The sequence below is a fragment of the Aedes aegypti genome, chromosome 2 (assembly GCF_002204515.2).
Source record: "Aedes aegypti strain LVP_AGWG chromosome 2, AaegL5.0 Primary Assembly, whole genome shotgun sequence".
Lineage (NCBI taxonomy): Eukaryota > Metazoa > Arthropoda > Insecta > Diptera > Culicidae > Aedes > Aedes aegypti.
In genome coordinates, this window is record NC_035108.1 from 366,400,888 (window position 1) to 366,426,505 (window position 25,618).

The 25,618-nt window shown below is 39.7% G+C and overlaps 1 protein-coding gene across 2 annotated transcripts; it reads left to right on the forward strand.

Annotated features, from left to right (window-relative positions):
• The first annotated feature begins 5,290 nt into the window (after positions 1-5,290).
• Positions 5,291-15,091, forward strand: LOC5577595 (putative protein TPRXL). 2 transcript variants are annotated; one of them, XM_021846543.1, is made up of 4 exons: positions 5,291-5,449; positions 13,507-13,627; positions 14,015-14,180; positions 14,247-15,091. In XM_021846543.1, the coding sequence occupies exons 1-4, from the start codon at positions 5,423-5,425 to the stop codon at positions 14,875-14,877; spliced, it is 945 nt and encodes a 314-aa protein (XP_021702235.1). In that variant the 5' UTR covers positions 5,291-5,422; the 3' UTR covers positions 14,878-15,091. The 2 variants fall into 2 exon arrangements, with proteins under 2 accessions (XP_021702235.1, XP_001656590.2); XM_001656540.2 differs by having other exon boundaries at positions 14,015-15,091.
• The last annotated feature ends 10,527 nt before the right edge of the window (positions 15,092-25,618 follow it).

Genomic DNA, 25,618 nt, shown 5'->3' on the forward strand with positions numbered 1-25,618 from the left:
CGGCCATGAACCGAGCGAGTTGGCGAAATATTGTTGGCGTGGCTTTATCAAGATGATTGATGTAAAGCCAAATAAGTAAGTAGTCGTAGATAGTTTTTTTTTTTTTTTTTTTTTTTTATAGGCACTCCGTGCTCGTGGCCACTACTGTGCCGGACTCAGTTGATCTGTAGCTGCCTGCGTGAGGCTAGCTGCCTACGTGAGGCTAGCTGCCTGCGAAGAGGGTCAGTTTGTCTCAGTCACCATCTGATACTGACGGAGGATGGATGCGCTCCCCAAAGCATCTGGTGGCTGGACGGGTTTTTTTTTTTTGTGGAGGGGCTGGGAATCGAACCCATGACCTTCCGCTTATGAAGCGAAAGCGTAACCTCAAGGCTACAGACTCCAATCACGAGCCGAAACGTTAGAATTTAAATAACTATCCCGTTTTCACGACATTTGACCGAAAAAACCACAAAGAAGGGTTTTATTTAAGAATTTATTTCAAGATTCTCAAGACGAATTCCTGAGACGGGAATCTTCTTAACAACTGTTGGAGGGATCTTGGAGGATTCAGTTTGTATTCTTAGATGAACCACTAAAAGAATTCCCATAAATAAATTGCAAACCAGTGGAATAGTAGAAGTAGTGATATCTGAAGCCTCAAAAATTTACATCATGATACATTGCAATGCGAATAACGAAAAAAGTGCTTTAAGATACCGTTATGTGCATAAGAGAGACTTAGAGACCTTTATTCACCGTATCGAAATATGCTGTGGTGCTTTTCAAGATATTTTATACAGTACATATGCATTGTATATGTATATTATTCACAATTTCATATACATTGTGTACTAACATTTGTTTTAAAAGGCTTTGAGACCGGCTTGGTTCAGAATACGGCTCTTAATGAAAGGTTTCCAAACTAGTTGTTGTCTTCCTCAGGCACCCCGGATATTCTATGATTAACTGAATCATATATTTTTAAATTGAATGATCATGATGTTCTGTTAAAAAGTATTGTTTCATAATGCCCTAATAAACGCTACCTTTATCAATATACTAGATGCTAAAGACGCCAATCCAGATCCTCTACAAACATGATCTTTCCTACTTGTATGCGTTTTAGTTTGTAAAAAAAAATAATTTCTACTGCTATGAGAGATTTTCATCATGATTTCGGGGCCCCTAAGAACCCGAGTCTTGGTGCGGGCCGCATCCACCGCTCCTTCTAGCTATGCTACTAGATGAAACTATAACAACTAGCAACAATCTGCTAATGCAATTTTCAACAATAATATGCACATCTCAGATAACCATAAGTAACATAACAATTTACGAACAAAGTGGTTTTTTTACACACAATGCATCACATCCGCACTACATGGTGGGTGAAATCGTTTGATCGGTGAGTTTCCTCGCATGAAACGGTATGTTATGAGTTCATATACACACATCGTTTCGTTCCGTAGCAGCTGTCAAATAAACTTTGTTATCACTTTGGAATTTTTTGTGGAAACAAAAGTTTTCAATGACCCCTAGGGGAGCTTCCATAAAAAAAAGTTACAAATTGTGAAATGTCACACAATACGGGCATCTCCGGTGGTCATCCTGGATTATTTCGGTGGGCCAGAAGAACCAAAGTGGTCATTCATCAATAATTGAACCAGCAGGGTCACAGGTATTAAACATCATGAAGATTGAGCCGTTGCACGCCTAATTTTGGTGCTAAAACTTTGTGGTCCCATATTACGGGTTTCCTGGTGGCCATACGGTGCTCCAAAAGGACCAGAATAACCATCCATTCATTCTTTTGGCAAAATACATCCGAACATAAAAAATCGTAAAGAATTGGACACAATTTATTTGGTTTTGGGGTATAAATCTGGGTAATTTCATCGAATTGTTCGGATTGGCCACATTCCGGGACTCTAGGAACCGGTTCCGCATACTGGACCGATTTTTTCAGGGAATGTGCGCCGGTAATTGGTTCTTTATTACAGAAAAATATTATGTCAAAATAATCATTAACCGAATAGTACCGATGTGAATTACATATACAGAACTGCGATGGAAACTTACTTTTCGGATGTTCCGGGTTTCCGGAACCGGGTATGAATAACTAAGTGATTTGAGAATCTCTATTCACAGTCCACGTGAATACCTACTCAACAATATGAGGACGGTTCAGATTACTTGTCTAGTTACGAAACTACAGGTCGTCAAAGGGTCAGGTTTTTCAGATGTAGCAGGTTCCCGGTGACCACAGTGACCAAATCCGGATCTCCGGTGGGTTTCTGATACTATACATGTGTGCCCTTCATTTAAGGTGAAGATGAATGGAAGCCAAACCTCAAATGTTCAAGAGCACGGATCTGGAGAACCGAACATTCGTTTAAGCTGAAAACTTAATCGATTGGTCACTAGCTGGTGGTGACCAATCGATTAAGTTTTCAGCTCAAATGGGTGTCTGGTTCTTCAGATTCGTGCTCTTGAAAATTACAAGTTTGGCTTCGATTCATCTTCACCTTAAGCCGAACAGAACTAAAGTCGGTCAACACACTTATTTTTGCGAGCTGTTTGAATTTTCGGGTCTAAAACGACCCTAAGTCACAATTTGTAACTTTTTGTTAGGGACTAAGGAAGGTTAATACAAATTCTTTAAATTGTGCAGGCAAGCTATAAGAAATTCAACTACCTGCGGACTTTAACGGCCTGGCCATGGTCTGTGGTGTGAATGTCTGTGAAGGTGTTAAAAGTCCTACTAGCTCGCAGTTGTTTAGCAAGACAAAGTTGAGGGGCGTGGATACGAGTCTTTTCGATCTTTTCATGTTTTAAATTTTGTTGACTTCCCCGAGCGAACAGTATCTTCATGCTTGCCACACGATATACACATACAAAAATTGGCAATTGAGAAGGGAGGCTCGGTGGAAGTTCTCATAGAGCACATAATAAATTAAAGGTTAAAAATTGTACACAAGATGCGCTCTTGGGCTAAGAATATCATTTCAAACGATTAACCAGGATTGAAAAATATCCTGGTCCTGAAAGAGAGCATTGCTGCTAAATGTACATGCTACGCTATATGTAATTATTGCATAACTTCTGGTATTTCAAACATAATATACAGTTGTCCTTAAACTACAACATCATGCAAATTTGCCTGAATTACAAACGATTCACAAAGATCAACTTAGCTTATATATGTTGCGTTTTGAATATTTACTTGATAAGGTCTATCGGTACACAAGCCCACGTTAGCGTGATTCATAAAAAAGTTTGTAATTGGGCTTATTTCGATTGACCTTTTGATCTAATAATGTACAACCGAAAACTGAACGTTGATTGGTTGTGATTGTTGTTTTCCAAATTAAAAAATAAAAGCCGAAATATTTCGTATTAATTTTTTATAAAGACAGATTAAGTCACTTGCACCCCTTTGACGCCAACTGCATACCGTTCATCTACGGAAATAAATTTTGCTGAGGTCAACCTCACGCCCACTACATCTTAAGAATTTATTTGGTGGTCATCGCTAAGTGGCTACTAAAATGGCTCGTAAAGTTTCATTCATCTGCGGAAAAAGTTATCTCCTGAAGAATTTACTCATCGGACAAATTTTGCGTCGCCGTTCACAAGTCCATAAAATACAATCACGTCTCACTTGCCCACCGTCTGAGAATCTCCACCCTGCCCGATGCAAATTATCACCGATAAAGCGCAAGTTGCCATCATAACACACGTCACTTTCTTGTCGCTGGGTGAAAATTTATTCATTTCCCATACGCCGGATTAATCACCATCGAGAATTTGATGCTACGCTACCGGCTTAATTGATTTCCAGCTGAGTGCAACACGACCGGTTCAAGATCCACCCTCTTGCCCCGATCAAGCGATAAAAAGTTGAAGCCTTCTCCCAAACCACGGCCGTCAAAAAATTGCTAACTGCCTTGAATGGCCTTGCGGAGGTTAAGCGACTCTCGGTTAAAATGAAACTTGACGAGCGCCAATTTGGTCAAAAGCGATAATCTCGTGCGATTAAGGGTCCAAAAATGGCCTGATATGATAGCAAGCGATACGATTTTTGAACGGTGCGCTGTATGGGATGGTACACAAATTATGCCACGCTAAATTTCAACTTGTTCGACCCCCTCCCCCCCCCCTTTGTCACACTTTTTGTATGAGTCCTCCGAAAATTTTGTAAGGCTTGTCACGCTTGGCTCGACCCCCCCCCCCCCTTGGAGCGTGACGTAATTTGTGCATGACCCCTATGGACATGGACGAAGTCAGGATATGCATCAGGGAGCAAACAGTTTCTGAGACGTTATTCATCAGTAGCTCAAAAAAATGATGCTTGTTTACGGCAACCTATTTAATGCACCAATAGAAAATTAAAATGCTCTACAGATAATTGGAAACTGCTCCATGGAAAAAGCATTTTTTAAGGGGAAATCTGCATTCAGACCCCTGAGAAGGAAATTCAGGGAGTGTAGGGATGCTGCGCCACCAACGACCCACTAAGAACAGCCCATGTTCTGTGCGTGTGCATAATTCACAGACATTATCCATTACATCTGTCTTTTTTCTCCCAGAACCATCTTACGGTATATCTTCGTGGAGGGGCATATGTAGCAGAAGTAGTCTAAGTAAATTGCTTCTCCTAGCCGACTTAAACAATGTTATAAGAGGCCAATCTTGACCGAGCTAATCCTCTGCCGCTGGATCTTGGTTGACGCACCGTAAACGCTTAAATTATAGCACACCTGTACCTGCAAGTACTGCCAATACAACCATGCCCTGACGGAAAAAAAAAACAAAATCGAGTGTTCGCAATATAACTCTTTTCGAAATTTGAGTCAAAACAGTATATGAAAGTTTAAAACAAACGCACCTGCCCCTCTCTACTTACGCCCTGTGTCTGGGTTAAGAAGAGTTCCGAACATAATGTCGAAAAAGCGAGTCCCTATCGCACCAATTTATGTACCGTTTCCGATCCCCCGCCCCCTTGCTTCGGTCAAGCGTGAACGACATCGGGGAATGTCCGCTGGTGTCCTCCCCGGTGAACAAACAAAGTGAATCTCCCATCGTAAAATAAATTTTTAATGTACATTTTGAGCTACAATTATCGATTGACCATCGTCGTCGATGATGTGCTTTTACTCTGCTGCTTCTAGGGAAGCTGCTCGGGATCTCCAACGAAGAATAATTCGATGACGAGTGTGACGTTGACAGCCAGCGGAGGACTAGACAGCGCCAATTCACGTACACGCAACGCAACGACAGCAGCAGTACTATTTAACGAGATATTTGCGACAAACTCAGTTTAGTTCGATTGAAATTACTACAGAATTCAGAAGTACTAAGGAGCAAACGTCCTCGACAGGGCCGCGGAGTAACTAGCAAGTAGACTACAGCAGACAGGGATCTCAGAATTAGCAGCACGATGAAATTCGCGGTAGCAACACCTTTGGTGAGTCAAATCTAATAACTCCAGCAAGTTTATGTCTGCCCTAAGCCACATGGTCGTTGTCATCTGCGGCAGATCCCGAATGCCAGAGGTGTGCGTTCATTGCCAAGTGAGTTAGTGTTGACACTCGGGATGGCTTAGGGGACATTCCAGATGGATTAGTTGGACGCATCTCATGTGGTAGGCGTCCCGGGTGTCAGTTAGCTAATCAGTGAGAAGTCCCACCAGTTGCTGAGAATAAAAGTGTTCAGAACAATGAAGAATCCCGCACGGGTGGAGAAAGAATCCCGAATGATTTATTTTACGAGTGATGCGAATTATGGACAGCTTAGAATGCAAATGGGCGTAGAGGAGACGATGCACGGCCTTGTGAGATACGGTTGTAATGGTGGTGAACCGTGGTGCAGGAGCTGGGAAGAGCTAGTACTCCGCGTAACTAATTGCAATGAAGCTTGGTTCTTGGATGTGCTCTTTAGCTATAGCGTGTGCAAAAATGAGAAATGTACCCACTTTCAACTAATCTCAAGTGACGGTATAAGTGGACACATTAAGTTAGGAAATGCTATCAGTATGAAATATCAAACATGTGAATCACACAACCAAGAATTTAATATCGATGAAGGCAAATTATGTGTAGCAGAAAAATAATAGTTTGTGATGATTGTGAAGCGAAGTATGAAGTTTTTGACCGAATGTTCTACTCGGGAAGTTTAACCGACATGTGTAGAATAGGGCTGTTCAATATTAAAAAGTTTTATAATGCAACTTCCCATATCCTCCTTACTATCCTTATGATAGAAGTAGTATTCAGTGAAATTTTCAGCTTTTTCGGTGGGGATTTGAAGGCGACCCAAAGACGATGTAGGTTTATATGGAAATTGCTGTGGAGAAACTTTGAAAAATGTTCTAAACAGGTCAATACTGTTATGTAAGTACAAACTTAATACCTAAAAGTGAAAACCCTTTCTTTGAATCATAATCAATAAAAAGAAGGCAATTTACACCGTCTTCGGCACATAGGTTGCACAGACTGAACGATCACTAACATTAGACAACGGACAACTCGAAACACCCAGTAGCCCAGCCCGATGAATTTTTCGTTTGACGAAAAGTTTTCACCAGCTGGAGCGGGAATCGAACCCACACCCCGTGGCACAATACGCCTAGACGACTGACGCTGCTAACCGCAAGGCCACGAAGCCTAAGTTTTCTGAAGAGAGATATTACAGTGAATCCACAATTAAGAATCACCCACAATTTATGAATCAGCTGCCTTTAAAGGACAAAATAACAGTAAAAAATAGCACAAAACATCACGGAAACATTTTCGCTTATAATTTATTTTGAGTAAAATTGTTTACGTGATGTTTTGAGTTGATTTTTGTTGTTATTTTGTCATTTAAAGTCAGCTGATTCATAAATTGTGGACGATTCTTAATTGTGGATCCACTGTATATCCGATGGATGGGGAAAGAGATATCAATCAATAAGTTTACTGTTATTAAGCTCAATGTGAGATTAAAGTCCAGTATACTTCTGCAAAATTTACAAACAAAATTAGCACAAAAGGATTTATTACTTTAACGATTTCCTTTATTACAATTCAAAAAGTGGTTTTCTACTCCATATTAACTTCCATTTACATCTATATCGTCCTTGGGCCACCAAAAAAGCTGAAAAATTCACAGAAGATTATTTTCATCGTTAGAGTAGTAAGAAAGATATGAGAGATAGGATTTTCATTTTGTTTTGGATTCTGAACCACCCTAGTGTAAGAGACATAGCTATCAACATCGATTAGTATTATATTGGAAGGGTTAAGGTTTGAGACATAGAATAGAGAATAGAATTTGTGTTGAGTCGCTGTGCCAATAGCCAGTCAGCTAAGAAAAAATATTTGTATAAAATGGAATAAATGATCTAATTTATTATTTTAGTTTACATGAAACATATGAAAACTTCAAAATTCATATTTTTTTTGAAGAGAGGTCTTTTGGTTGGTCATAATTTTGATTTCTGTTGATAAAAACCGAATGAAAATTAATATGTTCTGAATTATTGTTGCCTCGAAGAGTACATAATAGTGACTAACTTTTGGCATGAAAACGTTGTTTGAAGAATAAGTAGTCGATGAAATAAAAAATAAAATAATAAATAGGTCTGTAGGTAGGTTCACGCACAAAAAAAAAAAACGAAAACAGACGGCAAAAATCGTTTGTTCGCATATGCTTTTATGTTTGGATGAGTATGTGTGCAAATGTGTGTGGGTATTTATATGCGCTTGTAGAACTTATTGTTCAATGATCTATTTTTTTATTCATAGTAGGGTACAAAAATGCTGCAAAAGCCTGGCCTGTTGTGTGGTGGCATGGTGTGGGACTCACGTTAGGTGTGCTTAACCACTAAAAAACTTTCCTTACCTTTCCTTACTGTGCCTCGATCTCCCCCGGAAATACATCACGCAACTACATGTCGTCAAAAACGCTGTTCAGTACGGCATTTCTACGGTGTCTCTGCAAAAAATTGTTTTGCCCAATTGACGGTTAAAGATCCCGCCGGGGCTTTGGACAGCTTTCTGTGCGACGACGCATCAGAGCCCTGTTGAACTTCTGGACGCTCATGTGCATTTCGTTGCCCTACGACACGACTCGTTCTCCGCAGCTGCTGTTCGAGCTCTCCTGGTTGACCATTTGGATGCCGTAGTCGGTGCAGCAATTCCGGTTGGAGCATGATTTCCGGTCCATTGGCGCCCCGACTACCCAAATCTGTTTGGTGACGATCGATGCTACTCGGCCTAGTCCTCGGCGGTGGAATTAGCCTACTCCGGCTACACGCTTCTTCATGTTTCGATACTGGCAGGTGGAGCGCCGAAGTTTGTCCGGCGATTCCGGTTGCAGGATGACTTCCGGTTAACTCGCGCTCCGACGACTTAAGCCGGTGATACGCTATGTACTACTCAGAGTAGTCCCCGACAGTGAGTCCATCCCACCCCGACGAAGATTTCCCCGGTGGCGGAAGATCTTCCAAATCGATGCTATCCGGGCAGATGCCGAGGTCGGTCCTGCGATTCCTTTGGAGGGAAACTCCCGGTTCACAACCTTTTGTCGGTGCTACTTCGCGATCTACTCAACTAGTCTCCGACAGTGGACTTAGACTGCTCTGAAGCTGACCGGGCAGATTCCGAGGTAGGTCCTGCGATTCCGGCGAAGGAAAAAGTTTCGGTTCACAGACGCTACGACGATCATTTGTCATTGCTTATTCACGGTCTACTGAGCTAGTCCCCGACGATAGATCTTGTCTAACCCGACCGTTAACTCAATGCTGGTCGGTTTGGTGCCGAAGTCAGTCTAGCGATTCCGGTAGAGGAAGACTTCCGGTTTGTAGACGCCCGACTTCCCATCACCGATACTACGTGAGGCTCGAACTACTTGACCTAGTTCTCGACGGAGGGTCTAGTCTACTCCGATCGCGGCCTGACGCCCTCTGGTCTTCTTGCCATTTCTGTCGCAAAAAATATACTTTGCGTTATCGCTATGTTCACCGCATGTCGCGTACCTACATGTTGACACATTTTCTGCACGATGTTGTCGGGGTTTACTCCGACGCTGCTTCCGAGCATTTTGTTTGGCACTTCCGCGAATCTTGGACAGTCAAAAACTACATGTTGTAGTGTCTCCTCGATGTTTGGACGGTGTGGCGACTCTGCGTGCCCGAATCTATGGAAATACTTTCTGAAACATCCATGACCTAATAGGAACTGTATCAGGTTCACCAGATCACCTCTCCATTGCTTCTCATTAATCCACGTCGTTAGATTTGGGATGAGCCGGTGAGTCCATCTTCCCTTCTTAGCGCAGTCTTACTCGTGCTACCACCTTGCCATAGATCCTTTTTTCATCTTTATCAACGAAATTTCAGCCCTGGGCATCTCGGGACCAACGGATTTACTTCCATAAGTGACTATCTCAGAGATGTGATTCGATCCCAGGTCCTGGGATCGCCATACATCCGACTGTGGCCATCTTCCGTACGTTTCTGATAAATCTTTGTTGGTAGCACTCGATATCTCTGGCCAAGATGATGCAAATAGGGATCATACCGGCTATAAGGCATACAGCATCTGAATATATCGTTCTGTACGCACTCGCGACTTGCACTGACATCAGCCAAAACGCTCTGTTCAGCATTTCACGATTCCGCTTTGTTTCCAGCGTTTATTAGAGTTACAAAAGTAACACATCTGTACTTTTCTGATATAATATACAATTTTACTTTGTCTCTCGAAAGCCGTCAAAAGATATTTTTTATGTTTGCCCCAATCAGAGATATTCTCAATCAAAGGAGGCATGTTTTTGAACGAAAAACAACAATAACTCTCAAACGGAAGGAGATAACAAGTTTCTTCACTCACCAAATTACGCATTTTTTAAAGCTCGAAAAGTGTTTCATAGACTACTTTGATGAGAAATTTGAATTGAAAACTCTAGAGCCAGAAATCCAGTTTTGTTCGGACCACCCTATGTCACCGTAGGAAAATAGCTCTAAATCGGTCAATTTAAGAGATACAAAAAAACTTTTTTCGGCCAAGTTGCTTGAAATTGAATGGTCTACAACTGTGCTGAAGCATGTATAATATAATTTCTACAAATAAGAAAGTAAGTTACACAATTTCTATGAAAATGTGGTCCACCCTAATTTTCAATAACACCAAACAAAGGGCTTAACTAATACAAACAACTTTGAAGACCATTTTCGTCTAATGTTTCAAACTGATTCCTGAAACATAGTGCACTGCCGTATCTTACTCATTCACCGCCGATGTGAGGGCCTTTTGGATCCTTACGATCATGAGCTTTATCTCCTTGTTGACGTTGTTTTTATTGTTTACGTAATTGTGGAGTTTCTCTGCAAGGCACTTCACCACGACTACCTTCGGTTTTTGTGGAACTACATTCGAACCACTGCTCCCTGGATTCTGTGTCTTTTGTAGTTGCTGATACAGCTGTTAGTGTTCTCACTCCTGCTGCTATTGTTGCAACTGCGACTGGTTCTTCTACTGCTGTCATCGTTGGCTGTGACCTAAGTAAAACACTTCTTGCGAACGGATACCACATTCACTGCGTTGTTGTTGTAATCTTCTGCTATGCTCTAGGGTTGTGCTCCTATACTTCCCTTGCTCTTTTTATACTGCTTTTGGGGCTGGCTTCACGCCATGACCATGTTTCTACTACCATTTCTGTGATTGCTACGCTATGTTGCTCTGCTGCCACGTATTTGGGGCTGGCATCTCGCCAGAGCCCTGCGCAACTTCTGCGCCTGCTGCTAATCAACTGTTTCTGAAACTCGCCAAGTGTGACCAGTTGGATGTCGAAATCGGTCCAGCGATTCCGGCTGGAGGGTGGCTTCCAGTTCACTAGCGCCCTGACGACCCACGATTGCTACTCGGCATAGTTTCCTTCGCGACGGAGGAATGTCTCCCAAAACCGTTAACGTTACGCGTTTGTTCCCGTTTCACTGCTGCTGAACGGTAAAGTGCTGAGGTCAATCCAACGATTCCGGTTGGAGGATAGCTTCCGGTTTACTGGCTACGGACTGCTCAGAATAGTTCCCGACAGCTTCCGAATCGATACTATCCGGGTAGATACCGAGGTCGATTCCAGCGGAGGGAAACTTCAGGTTCGCAGACGCCCCGACGACTATTTGCCGGTGCTGTTTCGCGATCTTCTCAGCTAGTCTCCGGTGGAGAACCCAGCCTACTCTGACACGATGTTGGTCAGTCAAGTTCCGGCTCGGTCCTGCAATTCCGATTGGAGGATGACTTCCGGTTTGAAGGCGCCAGACTTCCCATCACCGATACTACGTGACGCTCGAACTAATTGGCCTAGTCCCCGACGGAGGATCTAGCCTACTCCGAACGCGACTCGACGCTCTATGGTCTTCTCGCTATATTTGTTGCAGCGATGACATGTTTTGCGTTATCGCTCTGTTCACCGCGTGCTATGTACTTACGTGTTGACACATTTTCCGCACGATGTTGTCGGAGTTTGGATCTCCGTAGCTGCTTCCAAGCATTTTGCTCCGCACTCCCGCGAATCTTGGGCAGTCAAAAACTACATGTGCGGTGTCTCCTCGCTATTTGGGAAATCTAATCAGTGTGAGGACTCTGCGTGCCCAAATCTATGTATACTTGTGTAAATGGCTAAAAGTCTTTCTAAAATTCAAAACCTATCAATAGACAACTGGTTACGCCTCAGGGCTCATTGCATGGAGTCCTCATGGGACCAAGTACATCCGTTTAAATCAATGTAATACTCAGTTTAGTTATAAGAAGGCTTAAGAGTCTGTGCCATAATCTCAAAAACCATCAATATACAACTGCTTACGCTTGTAGATGCTAAGACCTGCATTTCATTGAGTCCTTAGAGAACCAAGATCATCGGTATTTATCCATACAATGCTCTGTTTGCTTATATGAATTATTGGGGGGTTTGTTATAAAAAAACACCAAAACATTGCTTATGACACAAATGAATGAAGAGAATTTGTTCTAGGAAGATTTTGGATGAGCTAGAACATTTGTTGTACTCACTTAGTTACTAAAACGGAGATCTTGACAATATAAACGGTTCTTCAAAATACAACAATCTTCTTGGGTCCAGTGAGATATTCTTCAACTTTTAAATAACGGATCAATCTCCATTTGTTCATGTATATGCCCAAACTCCTAGGATCCTGATTAAGAATCAAATAAATCAATAAAATGCTATACACTAAGCTCATGTTTCCGAAAATCGGTGGATTTCACCGTAATCTCAACATCTGAATTTTTACCGAATACTGTAAAAACTTACCGTACTCCGTTAATTTATTTTACTGAACTGTTCAGCTGTTGAGATTTCACAAAAACCCGTAAAATAATTTAAGTGTGTAAAGATGCAAAATTTCTCGAAAAAATAAAAATTATTGTTTCATATGTAGATTCCAAAAGGCAAAACTTCGTTTTACGAACTAAACTTCTACGTTTGAGAAACTGACTCAATTTACGAATCAATTCAATAAGCCCAACATGAATTTAGCATCAAAGTGCGAGATATTAGGGTTTGATCGCCAAAGTGATCCATTTTCGTTTTCAGATAATTTTGCACCGTTTTTCCAATAGTTCTCAAAAAACTCATCTCTTTTTGAAATTTATGTCGACTATGATCGTGTGCCATATGGTTCTGGAGGTATTCCGAAATTCTTTGGGGTCCGTTTCGTAATCTACATGTTCTCTTTCATGCTCGGCTATTCGCTTTCCATTAGAGACCAAAAGAGACTTTTGTAAAAGATTGAAGCAAATCGGCGCTACCTTTTTTTTTTAGTATTTAGCATTCTTGTTTCTAGTACCAACGAAATGATTTTAAATTCTTTAAAAAACATGTATTTCCAGAATTTTGGAGACAATCAAAACGATTTATATAGTTTTTTTTTCAAAAGAAATGCCAAGTACATGGCTTTGTATAGCCCATATATTATTTTTTCGATAAATTGAGTAGAAACAATAAAGAGGTCGAAAAATTTAATATGGGGATAGCGTCGGTGCGTCAAGGAAAAAAGGGATACATATCTTTAAAATCAAAGAATCAACAATCGAAACTTATCCAAATTCAAAAGAAAAATGAGTTTTAAAGGGTCATGCACAAATTACGTCACGCTCCGAGGAACGGGGAGGGGGTCAAGCCAGGCGTGACAAGCCTTACATAAATTGCGGAGAATTCATACAAAAAACGTAACAAAAGAGGGTGCAGGTAAAATTAAGCGTGACATAATTTGTGTTCCATCCCTTATGTAGACATTAGTTGTAAAACTATCATCATTATTTGGAATTGTTACTGCGCAGTTCTTTCAGCCAGGAGAAAAAAACGCGTTCAGATTATTTCAAGAAAAGATGCATGATAAAAAAATGATGAAATTCACTGAGCTACACTTTTCAATTATTTATCATAACATGTTTACCGTCCGTAGACCCAAATCAAATCTCAAAATGAATAAATCAACACATTAACGCCTTATTTTTTCAGATCGCATTATTCACGTTGGACATTTTAGTAGAAACACTGGCCCGGGCAGCGCACGACGGCAAATATGACAAGAAAAAGTATGGCAACGGAAACCACGGCAAATACGTGCACACAAATGGAGGTAAGGTTTCTCTGACCGATAGTTTAAGTTTGCACACTACTGGTACACACATAATGCACCACAATTGGCCGAATCACCCGCACACCGATTGGCGCTCCGTAGGTATAAAATCAGAGTTTTCTTGAGATGAGGTTATTTATAACACAAGTTTAATATTATGTTTCTTTTAATCAAATTATTAGAATAATATTTAAAGGTGTTCTACGCAGGCCATAAATCTGGCTGTGTCGATATCGATACCTAATATATGCATATAATTGCGGCTAAGGGTAGAACCAAAAATCTTAACTAATGCATTTAAATTAGAACACACTTGGACACATGGGAAATCATAAATCACCCGTCCTAATGACAATCGTTTCCTAATATGTTTTGATGTTCTTCCAGGTGACTATGTAGAAGATTTGGATCGCTATCGCTACGTTCACTACGACGATGGCGATCGAGGTCGCTACATCCATGTGCACATTCCTTACGACGGCGGATACGGAAACTACGAGGGTGGTCACGAACCCTTCCGTAATCCGCCGTACGATGCCTCTGGATTGTATGCGTACGTTCAGAAACCGAAAAACGAGTCCTGTTTACGGTTGCTAGAACAGTATTCTAACACTTGCAGCGATTCCAGCTTGAACAATCCATTCAAATCCAACGAATTCGATATTAGGCAACCTTCGATCTACTTGGAATACGGCACCCCTGAACCGGAATATGTAGATGCTTCCTCGCGACAGGAGAAACTAACTTCAGCATCTTCGGCCAGAGAAACAGATCCACGAGCATCCACCTTCCCAGGCACATCCTATCTTCCTGTTCCGAAACCTCACACTGAATATGGCCCTCCAGAACGAACGAGATCAAACAACGTAGAGGAATCAACCAAATCTACATCTACCAGATCCTTCGATGTTAATTCGATATCTCTCACAACCGTTAGTGGTCAGGAGTCAAAAATCAGACTTGTTACTGAGAGTCCTGCAACCACTCGAACCCAAGTCTCTGTGTCAAGGAAATCGATACCGGAAACAACAGAAACGATCCCTCCAGCAACTTCAACAGTGACAACTCCTACGACAACTAGGACCTCCACCACTGCAACCACAACTCCAACAACCAAGGTGCCAACGACGTCTGCCCCATCTACAGTTCAAATTCCAGCATCTATCGATGAACAGCTTCATCAGTGTCGATCAGAACTGCAGACAGCGCTGCTCAAGCTTAGCCATAACGAGCGTTCCAAATGCAACTAATCAAACAGTTCAAAGAGAGGATGTTATCTTTGCTCGGGGACACACTCATGCGGAATCAGAAATCCAAATTCAAACCTCTTCGGTTGAAAGCATCGCTGACTAATCCGACGACTATAGCTTTAAGATATTTATTTTCACATAGCGAAACATCGTTGAGTATTGTAATAAAAACTGAAACACAATAAAACCATCAGGCGGGGCTCTCTTCATCGAAGACAAGACTACCCAATTCCTATGTATAGCAATAAATTTGATAGATTTTTAGAAGGAGAATTTATGTCAATATACATATGCTTCTGACACTTACGACCACAGCCGATTATTGGGATTGATTTAGTGAGGTAAACCTATACCCGAACAATGAGGTTTGAACTGATTAACCAAAAGCGTATTAGGTTGGATGGATTGGTTTGATTTTGAAAAAAATAGCGTTTGATTCTTTAAGGGTAATTTTGCAGCTCCTAATTGGAATCTATTGCAAAACATAGAATGACAAAATGTATAAGGGACGGAAGGTCTAAAGGCGATCGAAGAACAAAAAAGAAAGGACAAAAGGTCAAATGTCTTTTCTCAAAGAAGGAAAATTTTCCACCAAGCAAAATATTTTAGACCTTTGGTATGTAAGAATTAGAAAAATATGAGTGAAATTACTTAAACCATCCTCGATTGGTTTTGGTACCATTGACTTGAACCTGAATAGTTAGAAGCCAGAACCCAATCTCAATTTCGGTAGGGGAAAAGCACTAATTTTCGACCCATCCATATGATTTTGGCCTACTTTATATGGAAATCCGAAAAAAATTTCTTTCTCAATGCATATTTGGTATCATTCTGGATTCTTCGGCATATCTGCAAGTTCAGGAAAAGCATTCATTCTTTTATTTATTTGGTTCAAAACCATTGATTGAAAGAACAATCAATTGAATAGCTGATATAAGACAAGAATGAAAGAATCTGATTTTTTTTTTCAATGGATGATTCATAACATGATAAGGGCTAAGATGATTAAAACAAAAACATTCAACCTCATTGGATCAAGATGGCGTCAAATTCCAAGATGGCCGCCAGATTTTTGAATCTCAAAATTATACTCCTGAGTATTGGCATTTCGTCCACATTGGGGCAAATCCTGCCTCTCAGATGTTCAATTTCGCTATTTTTCACATATATGTTGAGCGGCAGTCAAAATAATATTTTATGGCATAGAAAATCAAGGAATTTTATAGCTTAAATATTTAAGTTTTCCTCTTTTGGCAATGTTTTACGTTAAAACTGCAGATATCACCACAATACTTACTAATTTCCCAACGCGCAGTCTATAAACTTAATTCAACGAACAACAATGCATATTAGTGTGGGACTAAATTTAGATTCTCGCTCCAGTCCACTTTTTGGATTCCATTAAGGTCCCATACCAACTGTGCAAAATTTCAGCTCGATCGGAGAAACTATATGTTAACGCCAGCCATTCAAAGTTTGTATGGGATTTAGTATGGGAAAACCTACTTTTGCAATAAAAAATCGCCAGAGGGCGCCCTCTATAAAAAATCTGAACAAAGACCTCGATAGGTGTTTTAACGATGAAGAATATTGCCGAAGGCCGCGAAACAATCCAACACTTGTGAAAAAAGTTATTGAATGAAAACCTATTGGCAAGGCGACGTTGATTAACACGTGAAGGAAGAACAATAATAGCAAAATCGGGCAAAATTTCCGCATAGTCTATGCTTAACAACTTTTTTCACAAGCATAGGATTGCTTTGCGGTCTTTGGCAATGTAGTTCATCGTAGAAATACTTATCGAGATCTGTGTTCAGAATTTTTATAGAGTTCAATGGGTAACCTCTGGTGATTTTTCTTTGCAAAAGTAAGTTAATTTAAATATAACCGTCCAATATATTTATTGAATTCATTATTCATGCGTTCAAAAATATGTCGATGAATCATTTTGTTATAAAGACGCATTATAGCATTTTAATTGACCGCAAATTGCACCAGCACGATAAGAAATGTTTTACAAAATCGCACATAACTTTTGATCAAAAAAACATACACCTCTGATTTTTGCATTTTTTGTGTAAAACTAGCCCAGCTTTCCGATGATGCAAAAACTGTTAAAATCGGTTGTTGCAAACACCATGAAAATTAAGTTTTTCTGATAAAATCCAATATGGTGGCCAAATCCAATATGGCCGCCAAATAGTTTTATTTTTGGAAATGAAGCTTCTTTGTTTTCTCTTTTCAAATCCATGTTATTGTGAAGGGATTTTTGAATGAATTTCTGAGTTATAGCAGTTTGAATGAGCCAAGAATTTTCAAAATTCGAGGGGTTTTCAAAACTTGTTTTAATCATAACTATCAATTTGATCAACCGAATGCAGTTTCTTTACTTACTTGACAGGAGCTTCCGAATGAGCATGAATTTGAACATTTTTAAAGACCAAGTGTTAATAGTGGGCCAGTCTCAGCGAGAGTTACTCAGTACACATTGGTTAGTTGGGAATTTTACCGCATGATGGCACCAGCTTAGAAAATATTACTATATGGAGCTCATATATGTGTTATGACGTTCTGTATATTAAGATACTGAGGATTTGTAGGAATGATTATGTCAGCAAAGTTGCTCATTGAATTACATACATTACATACATTGACCATACACTGAATGTCTGTTTAATTCAACAAACTGACTCGAGAACGGGCATCAGATATTTATAACTCACATAACTGAAGTTTGAGTTGTTGTTAAAAGATTAGTGTTTTTGGAAAAGTTGTTCATCTGTTCAACGGCTACAAATAGCTTTTTCAGTTGGTTACATATGATACCAGATACACAATATTTTGAAACATTCTAGCGGAAGAATGTTTAACATGTTAGACATGCAGCGTATAGTCGTTCGTCTACCACACAACGTTACCGAGAATGCATATTATACAAATATTTCAATTTCAAATTTTCAATTCTCACTAGCGCCTCCTAGTGGTAAAATATTGTACTAGATATGCACTCAGCACATAGACCTAAACATAAGAAACAACTTTGCCGATAAAACCAAGTTTTTATCTGTTCTACATCGTGAGATATGTGATTTTGAAATATTTGTAGCACACAAGCGACTCTTATTTGTACTAGACACATATGTAGTGTATACCCTTTAGATTAACGAGCAACTTATACGAAGACATCAGTATATCAAATCATCAGAAATAGGAGCCATCCTAAGATGTAGTTACAGAACGTCATAGTCGCTCAAAAGGATCAGAACTCCATATTTTTAAGCTAGTGCCATCATGCGGTGAAATCCCCAACTAACCAATGTGGATCCCTTTGTAGTAGAGTATCCCTTTCTCTGTGGCAAATCTTCACCAAAGAAAGTATAGTTTTATATAGAACTCCTTCTGAGATATAACCAGAGTTGCTTGCTGTCACTATCAACGCTTGAAATTTGCTGATTTGTACAGGCCGACTGCGATATAATTCGGATCATTCCATATCACATCAACATCATGCTCTCTACTCCATCACCAGTGCATTGATGGCGATGGACTATGGGTGATGGCTCAAGTTTAGCCTTAAATTAAGCAAATAAAATGGCAATTTATCAGTACGATGTTCTTCTGCAGACGGATTGAAACTGTGTGTTGGTCACTGAAAAACATTATCAGCGTGGGTAATTACCACGTGATCACTCATTCTGCAGTGATTGTGATCTAGAGTGCGATGTCGCATCACAGCTGTTGGTTGTCAGATCCAAGTGATATTGATAGTTCGCAACTGATATTGATAGTTTTAGTCCATCAGCCATCAGCTGATATGACCGATATTGTGCAACTCTGGATATAACCTTCCGAAATTTCGAAAATTCGTTGTTTGTGGCCTTTTTTTTTCACAATAATCCCTCCCCGTGATGAAACATCCTCCTTTTGAATTTTCATATATTTTTAAATAAAACTCAATTAAGTTTTCTTTCCCAAATCGCAGAAAAATCGAAAATCCGTCAAATTTGGCGAATTTATCGCGATTTGTTCTTAAGTTGATTCAGATAGTCCAACACGCAATAACCTGGAATTTGAAATGAATTCTTACAAAAATCCCACAGGTACAGTGGATACAGTTTAACTTTCCTCAAGGATGGAATGTTGCCGATTGCTTCAGTGAAACTCTTGGAATTCTTTGAAGAGATCATCCAGGGATTTCCTACGATTTCTTCTAAGAATTTCAAGAATTCCTTGATCCTTCCTTAAAAATTCCTAAGATACTCTAGAAATTCCTTAAAAATTTCCTCACATATTTATTCTTTCTTAGATCTTTCTTGTAGGTAATTGCCTATATCAAATTTTTTTTTATTTCAGAGAGTTTTTTAGAAAGATCGTAGAGCAATAATTGAAGATGTGTTCAGGAAAACTTCTAGTGTAATAAATGAAAAAAAAAAAAAAAAATTCCAGTGATAATTTCTTAAAATATTTTCTTGCGAATTCCTGAAAAGTTAGAATTTTATAATGAATGTCTGGAGGAAACTTAGATTGAATTGCTGAGTGAATTTTTAAATGTATTTCTTAAAATATGTTTGATGCAATTTTTGGGACAATTTACGGACATTTTTCGAGTTATCCCTAGAGGAATCAATTAACCTTCCAGGCTTTTTTCAATTTTTTGTTAAATTTATTCCATGAGATAATTTTTCACACGTTGTAAGGTGGAACCCAGAAGAATTATTCAATTTTTAAGATGAAGATGAATCGAAGCCAAAACATGAATTTTCAAAAGCAAAATCTGGAAACCAAACAATTCTCTGCGCTGAATATTTGATCGATTAGTTGTTACCAGTGCGTGACCAATCCATTGTATTTTCAGAGTGAAAAAATGTCTGGTTTTTTACATTTGTGCTTTTAAAAATTCTAGGTTTGGCTTCGATACATCTTCATCTTAAATAAAACCAAATGAATGATTGTTCGTAAATATTTTAAGATGTACGTCTGAACCACCTGGACAAGACACCTGGACACATTTTTGGAGAAATCCATAGAAGTATTGTGAAGAGAAATCTGTAATGTCTTCTGACAATTATCAAATGGGTATTCAAATTTTTATGATTTCCTGTTGTCCAAAGCGAGGAATTCCTAGAGAAGTCACTGGAGTTTTCACATAAACTAACAAATCCACCAAAACAAATATAAAAATCCAAATATGATATCGCAATACATAAGCGGCTGCTCATTACCCACATGGTCATATTTTTTGGAACTGTTTTTCTCTGATTTTATGCCAGTAATACATCTCTGGAACATTGAGAATCTCTCAAACGCACAAAACTTTTTTTAAGTTCAAAAGTTTCCTGTTCTGTCCCATTATGTAGTTTTGGCATTATTTCGTTCGCGTGCTCATACAAGCTAGGCTCAATTCAACCAACTGGATGAGATCAGGTTTCACGACTAAAATTTGAATTATCGTAAAATACTATTTTTGCAAATTCAAAATCCTGACCAGCGCTTCCACAGCCGCATGAATTCCATGTTCAGCTGACCTCCCGAATGAACCACTTATCATTTGACTGAAAAAAAAAAAACATTTTATAGCTTGTCTTTAAATCACCATACAAACGATCACGCGTTCGCATTCAAGCCGAGTTTTTATATTCCTACCTGACTGGCATCATCCACGAATGAACATCCGCTGTGATCACCCTGATCAAAAAAGATGTGACTTTAATGGTCTGAATCTATAATGTGAACCACGTCACGTGCACCAAAAAAAAAAATCGTCGCTCATCCATAACCGTTTACACCCCATTGATGGTCATATCTTTGCATCACTAAGGGCCCATGAATTGATTACCGATTATTTCAAAACAGCTTCCGATTTTGGGGCGATTGCTCGCGTTCATCATCCAGTGACACTTTGCATAAATGATGAGACCATTCCAATAAGGGCTCGATTTAAGGTGAAGAAACGAGAATTGTTCGAAAAACGCTTGATACATTTGAAATCCAATTTCAGACCATTAATCCGGTTTTACTGGATTATGATTGGAACCTCAATTTCCATAACGACCATTTGACCCTTTTTCTGAGTGATGGGAACAATATGACTTTTAAACATATTCATTGTTATTGGTAAGTAGTATCAAACTTGAAAAGAGGAAATTTCGTTATTGTTTACCTTTTTTTCACAATAAACTTTCTCTGCAAAGAATCATTCCCGTTAAACTATCTCAAATTTTAATTAGGATTGATTTCAATTTCTCTCTAAAATAATAGTAAATACAAAAATCCATTCAAATTTCGTGAAGGCACAGGCAACGTAACTTTTTTTGCACAGACAGAAGGTTAATCGAGAGCGGAATAAAACTTTTAGTTCCACTAGGCAGATTTGAAGCTCAATTTTCAAGGGCAAATAGAAAAAAAGCTTCTTCACTTAGAAAAAAACATACCTAGTCTGAACTGGTTTAGTCGGAACTCTCTTACCATATTCCCAATCTTTGGTGATCAACCGACCCCTAGGGCCATCCAAGCGCAATAGCGCGATCACACTCGCAGAATACGAGCTCGTTCGTTTTGAATCCAACGATCCACCGAAAACCAGAAACAGATGCTACAGTTTTTCTACTCGAATGTCCACACCCCGAAAATCGTAGCATCCGAAAAGTAGATGACCTTGGCATTTGCCGTTTGAGACAAATCTCGCATAAAACAATCCAGATCGCAGATTTGGCATTCCATCGAGGAGAAGATTGCTTTTTTTTTTTTTGAAAAACGAAAAATAAAATACTCAGGAAAGATGTAGCCCCAAAGTATAATTAGAAGTGGAAACCAAATCCTTCAAAGCGACACAAGGGTGGTGCATTGAAAGGATCGTGACAGGTTTTCCAAATGCAATCACGCGTGAATGTGTTAGATTTACGATGCCACCATTTATTGAATGGTGCAGACTTGCATTAATTTTCTGAAATAGAAGCTGCAAGATTTTTTATTTCTTCGAAACCTTGTGTTTATCTTTTCAGGAGAAGACTGATTTCTGTCGCGTTGCATCAAAATTTGATTGATTGCCAAGTTTTGTTAGTAGTTTGCCTCAAAAATAGAATAGTGTGTGCAATCACTTAATTATTATTATATTATTAAGATTCGGTTTCTCATCAGTAACGAAACAAAAATGAAAAATAACTTACGAAAAAATTTCATTCAAAATCCAGTTGAGTAAATGGCTACTCAGTATCTATTACGTAGAAAATCAATCATCCGGTCAAATTATTCAACACCTCATTCATTCTCATGTCAATGCATATAAGCTAGGCATTAATCGTAAGCCTGACCAACGAACTCAACATCAGAGACTCGTGAGAGATCATTAGGGTGGGATGTCTTACTAAAAAAACTATCGAATGACTTGTGCCATATGTCATTATAGCATAACGATTGGAAACATGTTATTGTTAAACTTTGACTTGTTGAGTTCGTAGTTCTTCTTTTTTGTTGGACTGAACTATTGGTCTCAAAAGAGTCTAATGATTTTGCAGTTTACTTTAACTTATTTTATTGAAAAAAAAAACAAGTTTTTGAAAAATGTTCCCATACACCTTTTGAAGTCATATGAATCATGGTTAATCACTTGCTCATCACGAAAATGGAACAAAGACATTTTGAAAGTGTTGACGTGCCCACCCTGTTCTTCAAATTTATGCAAAATGTACAATCCATCAAACACCACCGGTAGCTATTCCATTTGATTTTTGATGAGAGGTCATCAGTTCGTACAAATCAAGCAGCTATCAAATGGTCCAAATACATTTATTAACATTTTGAACTGAAATAATGATAAATAAGATGTACACAGCACTTATAACCAAAACCTGTTTTAAACCTGGCTCCGATCTTTTTCGTTTATCGTCATGGTCATTAAGATCCTTTGCAATGCACTGGACAGTAATTTTGTATGCTTTAAACTGACTTGCAGAATATAATTCGATATCAGTCTAATTTTATTGCATTGGAAACTTGATGCCGGGGAACAATTCTTAAAGCAATTTCAGAGGTAGGATTTTGTATAGAGAATGCTCTTTAGAATATTTCTCATTATGAAACCCTGATAGCCCTACATGTTTTCCTCTTTCAGAATCCCTTGAACTACCTACCTTGATACCTTGATGGCTACAGCGTAGCGTCACGTCATTCCCGGGCGTTTTGTAGAGCTCCATCTTCGTCGGTCTTGGGCGAAACTTCTCCAGTTGCCCCGAACGTTTAGGGTCGCCAGGTCCTCTTCCACAGCGTACAGCCAGCGTATTCGTGGTCTTCCCTGAAGCCGCCGGCCTCTACCTGGTTCCCTGCTGAATATTATTTTCGTAATTCTTTCTTCCGGCATTCGCACTAAGTGACCAGCCCACTGAAGTTTGCCGTATTTTACACGCTTGATAATATTCGCATCTTTGTACACATGATACAACTCGTGATTCATGCATCTGATCCACACACCATTTTCGAGTTTCCCTCAGATTATTGTCCGCAGCACTTTACGCTCGAAAACACCGAACTGCCTTCTTCAACGTTCACGTTTCGTGCCCGTAGAGAGCCACCGGAAGAATTAATGTTTTTTACAGGGCGAATTTTGATTCCGTTTGCAAGCTGTGGGACCTAAGCTGGTCACGTTGTCCGTAAAAGGCACTATTCGCAGCTGCAACACGTCGCGGGAAACGTCGTTGTCACATGTCACAAGTGTTCCAAGGTAAACAAATTATTCAACAACTTCAAACTCATCCCCATCCAACTCTACCTCAGCACCTACACCACCATGCCTGACTCTATTTCTATCTGCAACCATGTATTTCGTTTTGGCAGTATTAATGGTCAGCCCTATCCTCGCTGTCTCCCTCTTCAGAGGAACGAAGGGCTCTTCCACTGACCTGCGATCGATTTCAATTAGGTTTATATCGTCCGCAAAGCCAAGGAGCATGTGCGACCTTGTGATAATAGTGCCATTTCTCTGCACGTCAGATGTCCTAATAGCACCTTCGAGTGCAATGTTGAACAGTAAATTCGAAAGAGCGTCTCCTTGCTTCAACCCGTCCAACGTCACAAACCAGGTTGACACCTCGTCTGCGATCCGAACCATCCAGCGTAGCACGTATAAAAACCATGTTCAGACATTATCTGCCAAATGTCATTTCTTTTCACTGTACGCCGCCTTGATTACTCCCGGAATTTATCAAGGATAATTCGCAAGCTAAACATCTGGTCCGTTGTCAAACGGCCCTTACGAAAACCAGCTTGGTGTTTGCCAACGAGCGGCTCAGTCTGTTAAACAGGATGCGTGACAGAATTTTGTACGCCGAATTCAGCAGGATCCTCTGTAGTTGGCACACTCCAGTCTGTGACCTTTCTTCTAGATAGGACGTAAGAGGGCATCCAACCTGTCGGAGGGCAATTCTTTCATTTTCTCATACCTTCAGAAGTACTCGGTAGATCGACTAGTAAAGCTGCTCATTTCCGTGCTTGAGAAGCTCGACCGAGATCTTGTCCATCCTAGCAGCCTTACAGTTCTTCAGCTGTGCTCCATCCACCTGGCAGCCACCGCCGTTTTATCGGTCAGCAAATTCCCTTCTCGGTCATTGCACATGGCGGGCACTGGTACGGTATTGTGCCGTGCACCATTGACCGTTGCATAGAATCTCCGCATATGTTTCCGGTTCATGCTTTCTTGAGCTTCAGCTACCGTAATCCGAGGGCAAATTGATCACTATTTTATAACTTTTTGCTGTGTTGTCCTTCGGATTTCAATTATTGTTAAATAAATTTCGGCAAAACCTGTACTCCATTGATCTTTATCTGTTCATGTAATCGATTTTTCATGAAATAAAATTTAACATATTATAAAAATAGTTTTAATATCAAAAAATTAGAATGACGCACTGGGGCGAAATTGATCACCATATGAAAAAGCAGGTTTAAGAGTAAAAAATTTCCCTATCTACTAAATTTGGGTCTCCTGAATCAGAATATGATGTCAAAAATCTTACAACTCTAGTATTTGATCATATTATTGCAAAATCAAACTTTGAAAATCTGCCTAATACGCCTATATGTAGGCAATTTCCCTTGAAATAAGCACATTATTTGAGAATAAACTATTTTATGAGCAAAACACTATACTTTTTATACTGTATGATATCAAAAATGAGTTCAGCAGTTCATACTAAAGTTTACACAACATTTTAAACACTTATAGTTGACATGTACGCATGGCACCAGTGGATTGTTTAGCATCGACATTTCCAACTGTATTGCTTACACCTTCAAAAAGTGTGAATATTTATATGCAAAACTGACACTTATCAAAATGAAATAGTTCCAAATCATCATTAGGCACCTATAAACTTGTAAACGTGGAATGTGTTTGGTGCCAACGAACCCTTCAGCATCCTAGAGAGGAAATGTTTTTCGGTACCGACCTGGTCAAATTCGCCCCAGTGATCAATTTGCCCCCGGTTTACGGTACCACACTTTCTTCGTGCTGCCTTTTCTTTCTGCGGTGGATTCGCTTTTCTTCGGCTCTCGCTGCCCTGTACTGCTCTCTGTTCTGTCGGGTACCGGCCATAAGCATACGGTTTCTGGCGACATTCTTCATGTTTATCACTCTCTGGCACTCCTCATCGAACCAGTTGTTTCTTCTTCGTCGTTGACCAGTGCCGATCACTTCCCGCGCCGTTGTTGTCACAGCTTTGTGGATAGGGTCCCACAGGCTGTCGACGTC

Bases quoted from the DNA above. Each gene is read 5' to 3' on its own strand.
- LOC5577595 (XM_001656540.2), top strand. From the start codon at position 5,423: ATGAAATTCGCGGTAGCAACACCTTTG. The intron at 5,450-13,506 runs GTGAGTCAAATC...TTATTTTTTCAG, and splicing joins TCGCGGTAGCAACACCTTTG to ATCGCATTATTCACGTTGGA. The intron at 13,628-14,014 runs GTAAGGTTTCTC...ATGTTCTTCCAG, and splicing joins ATACGTGCACACAAATGGAG to GTGACTATGTAGAAGATTTG.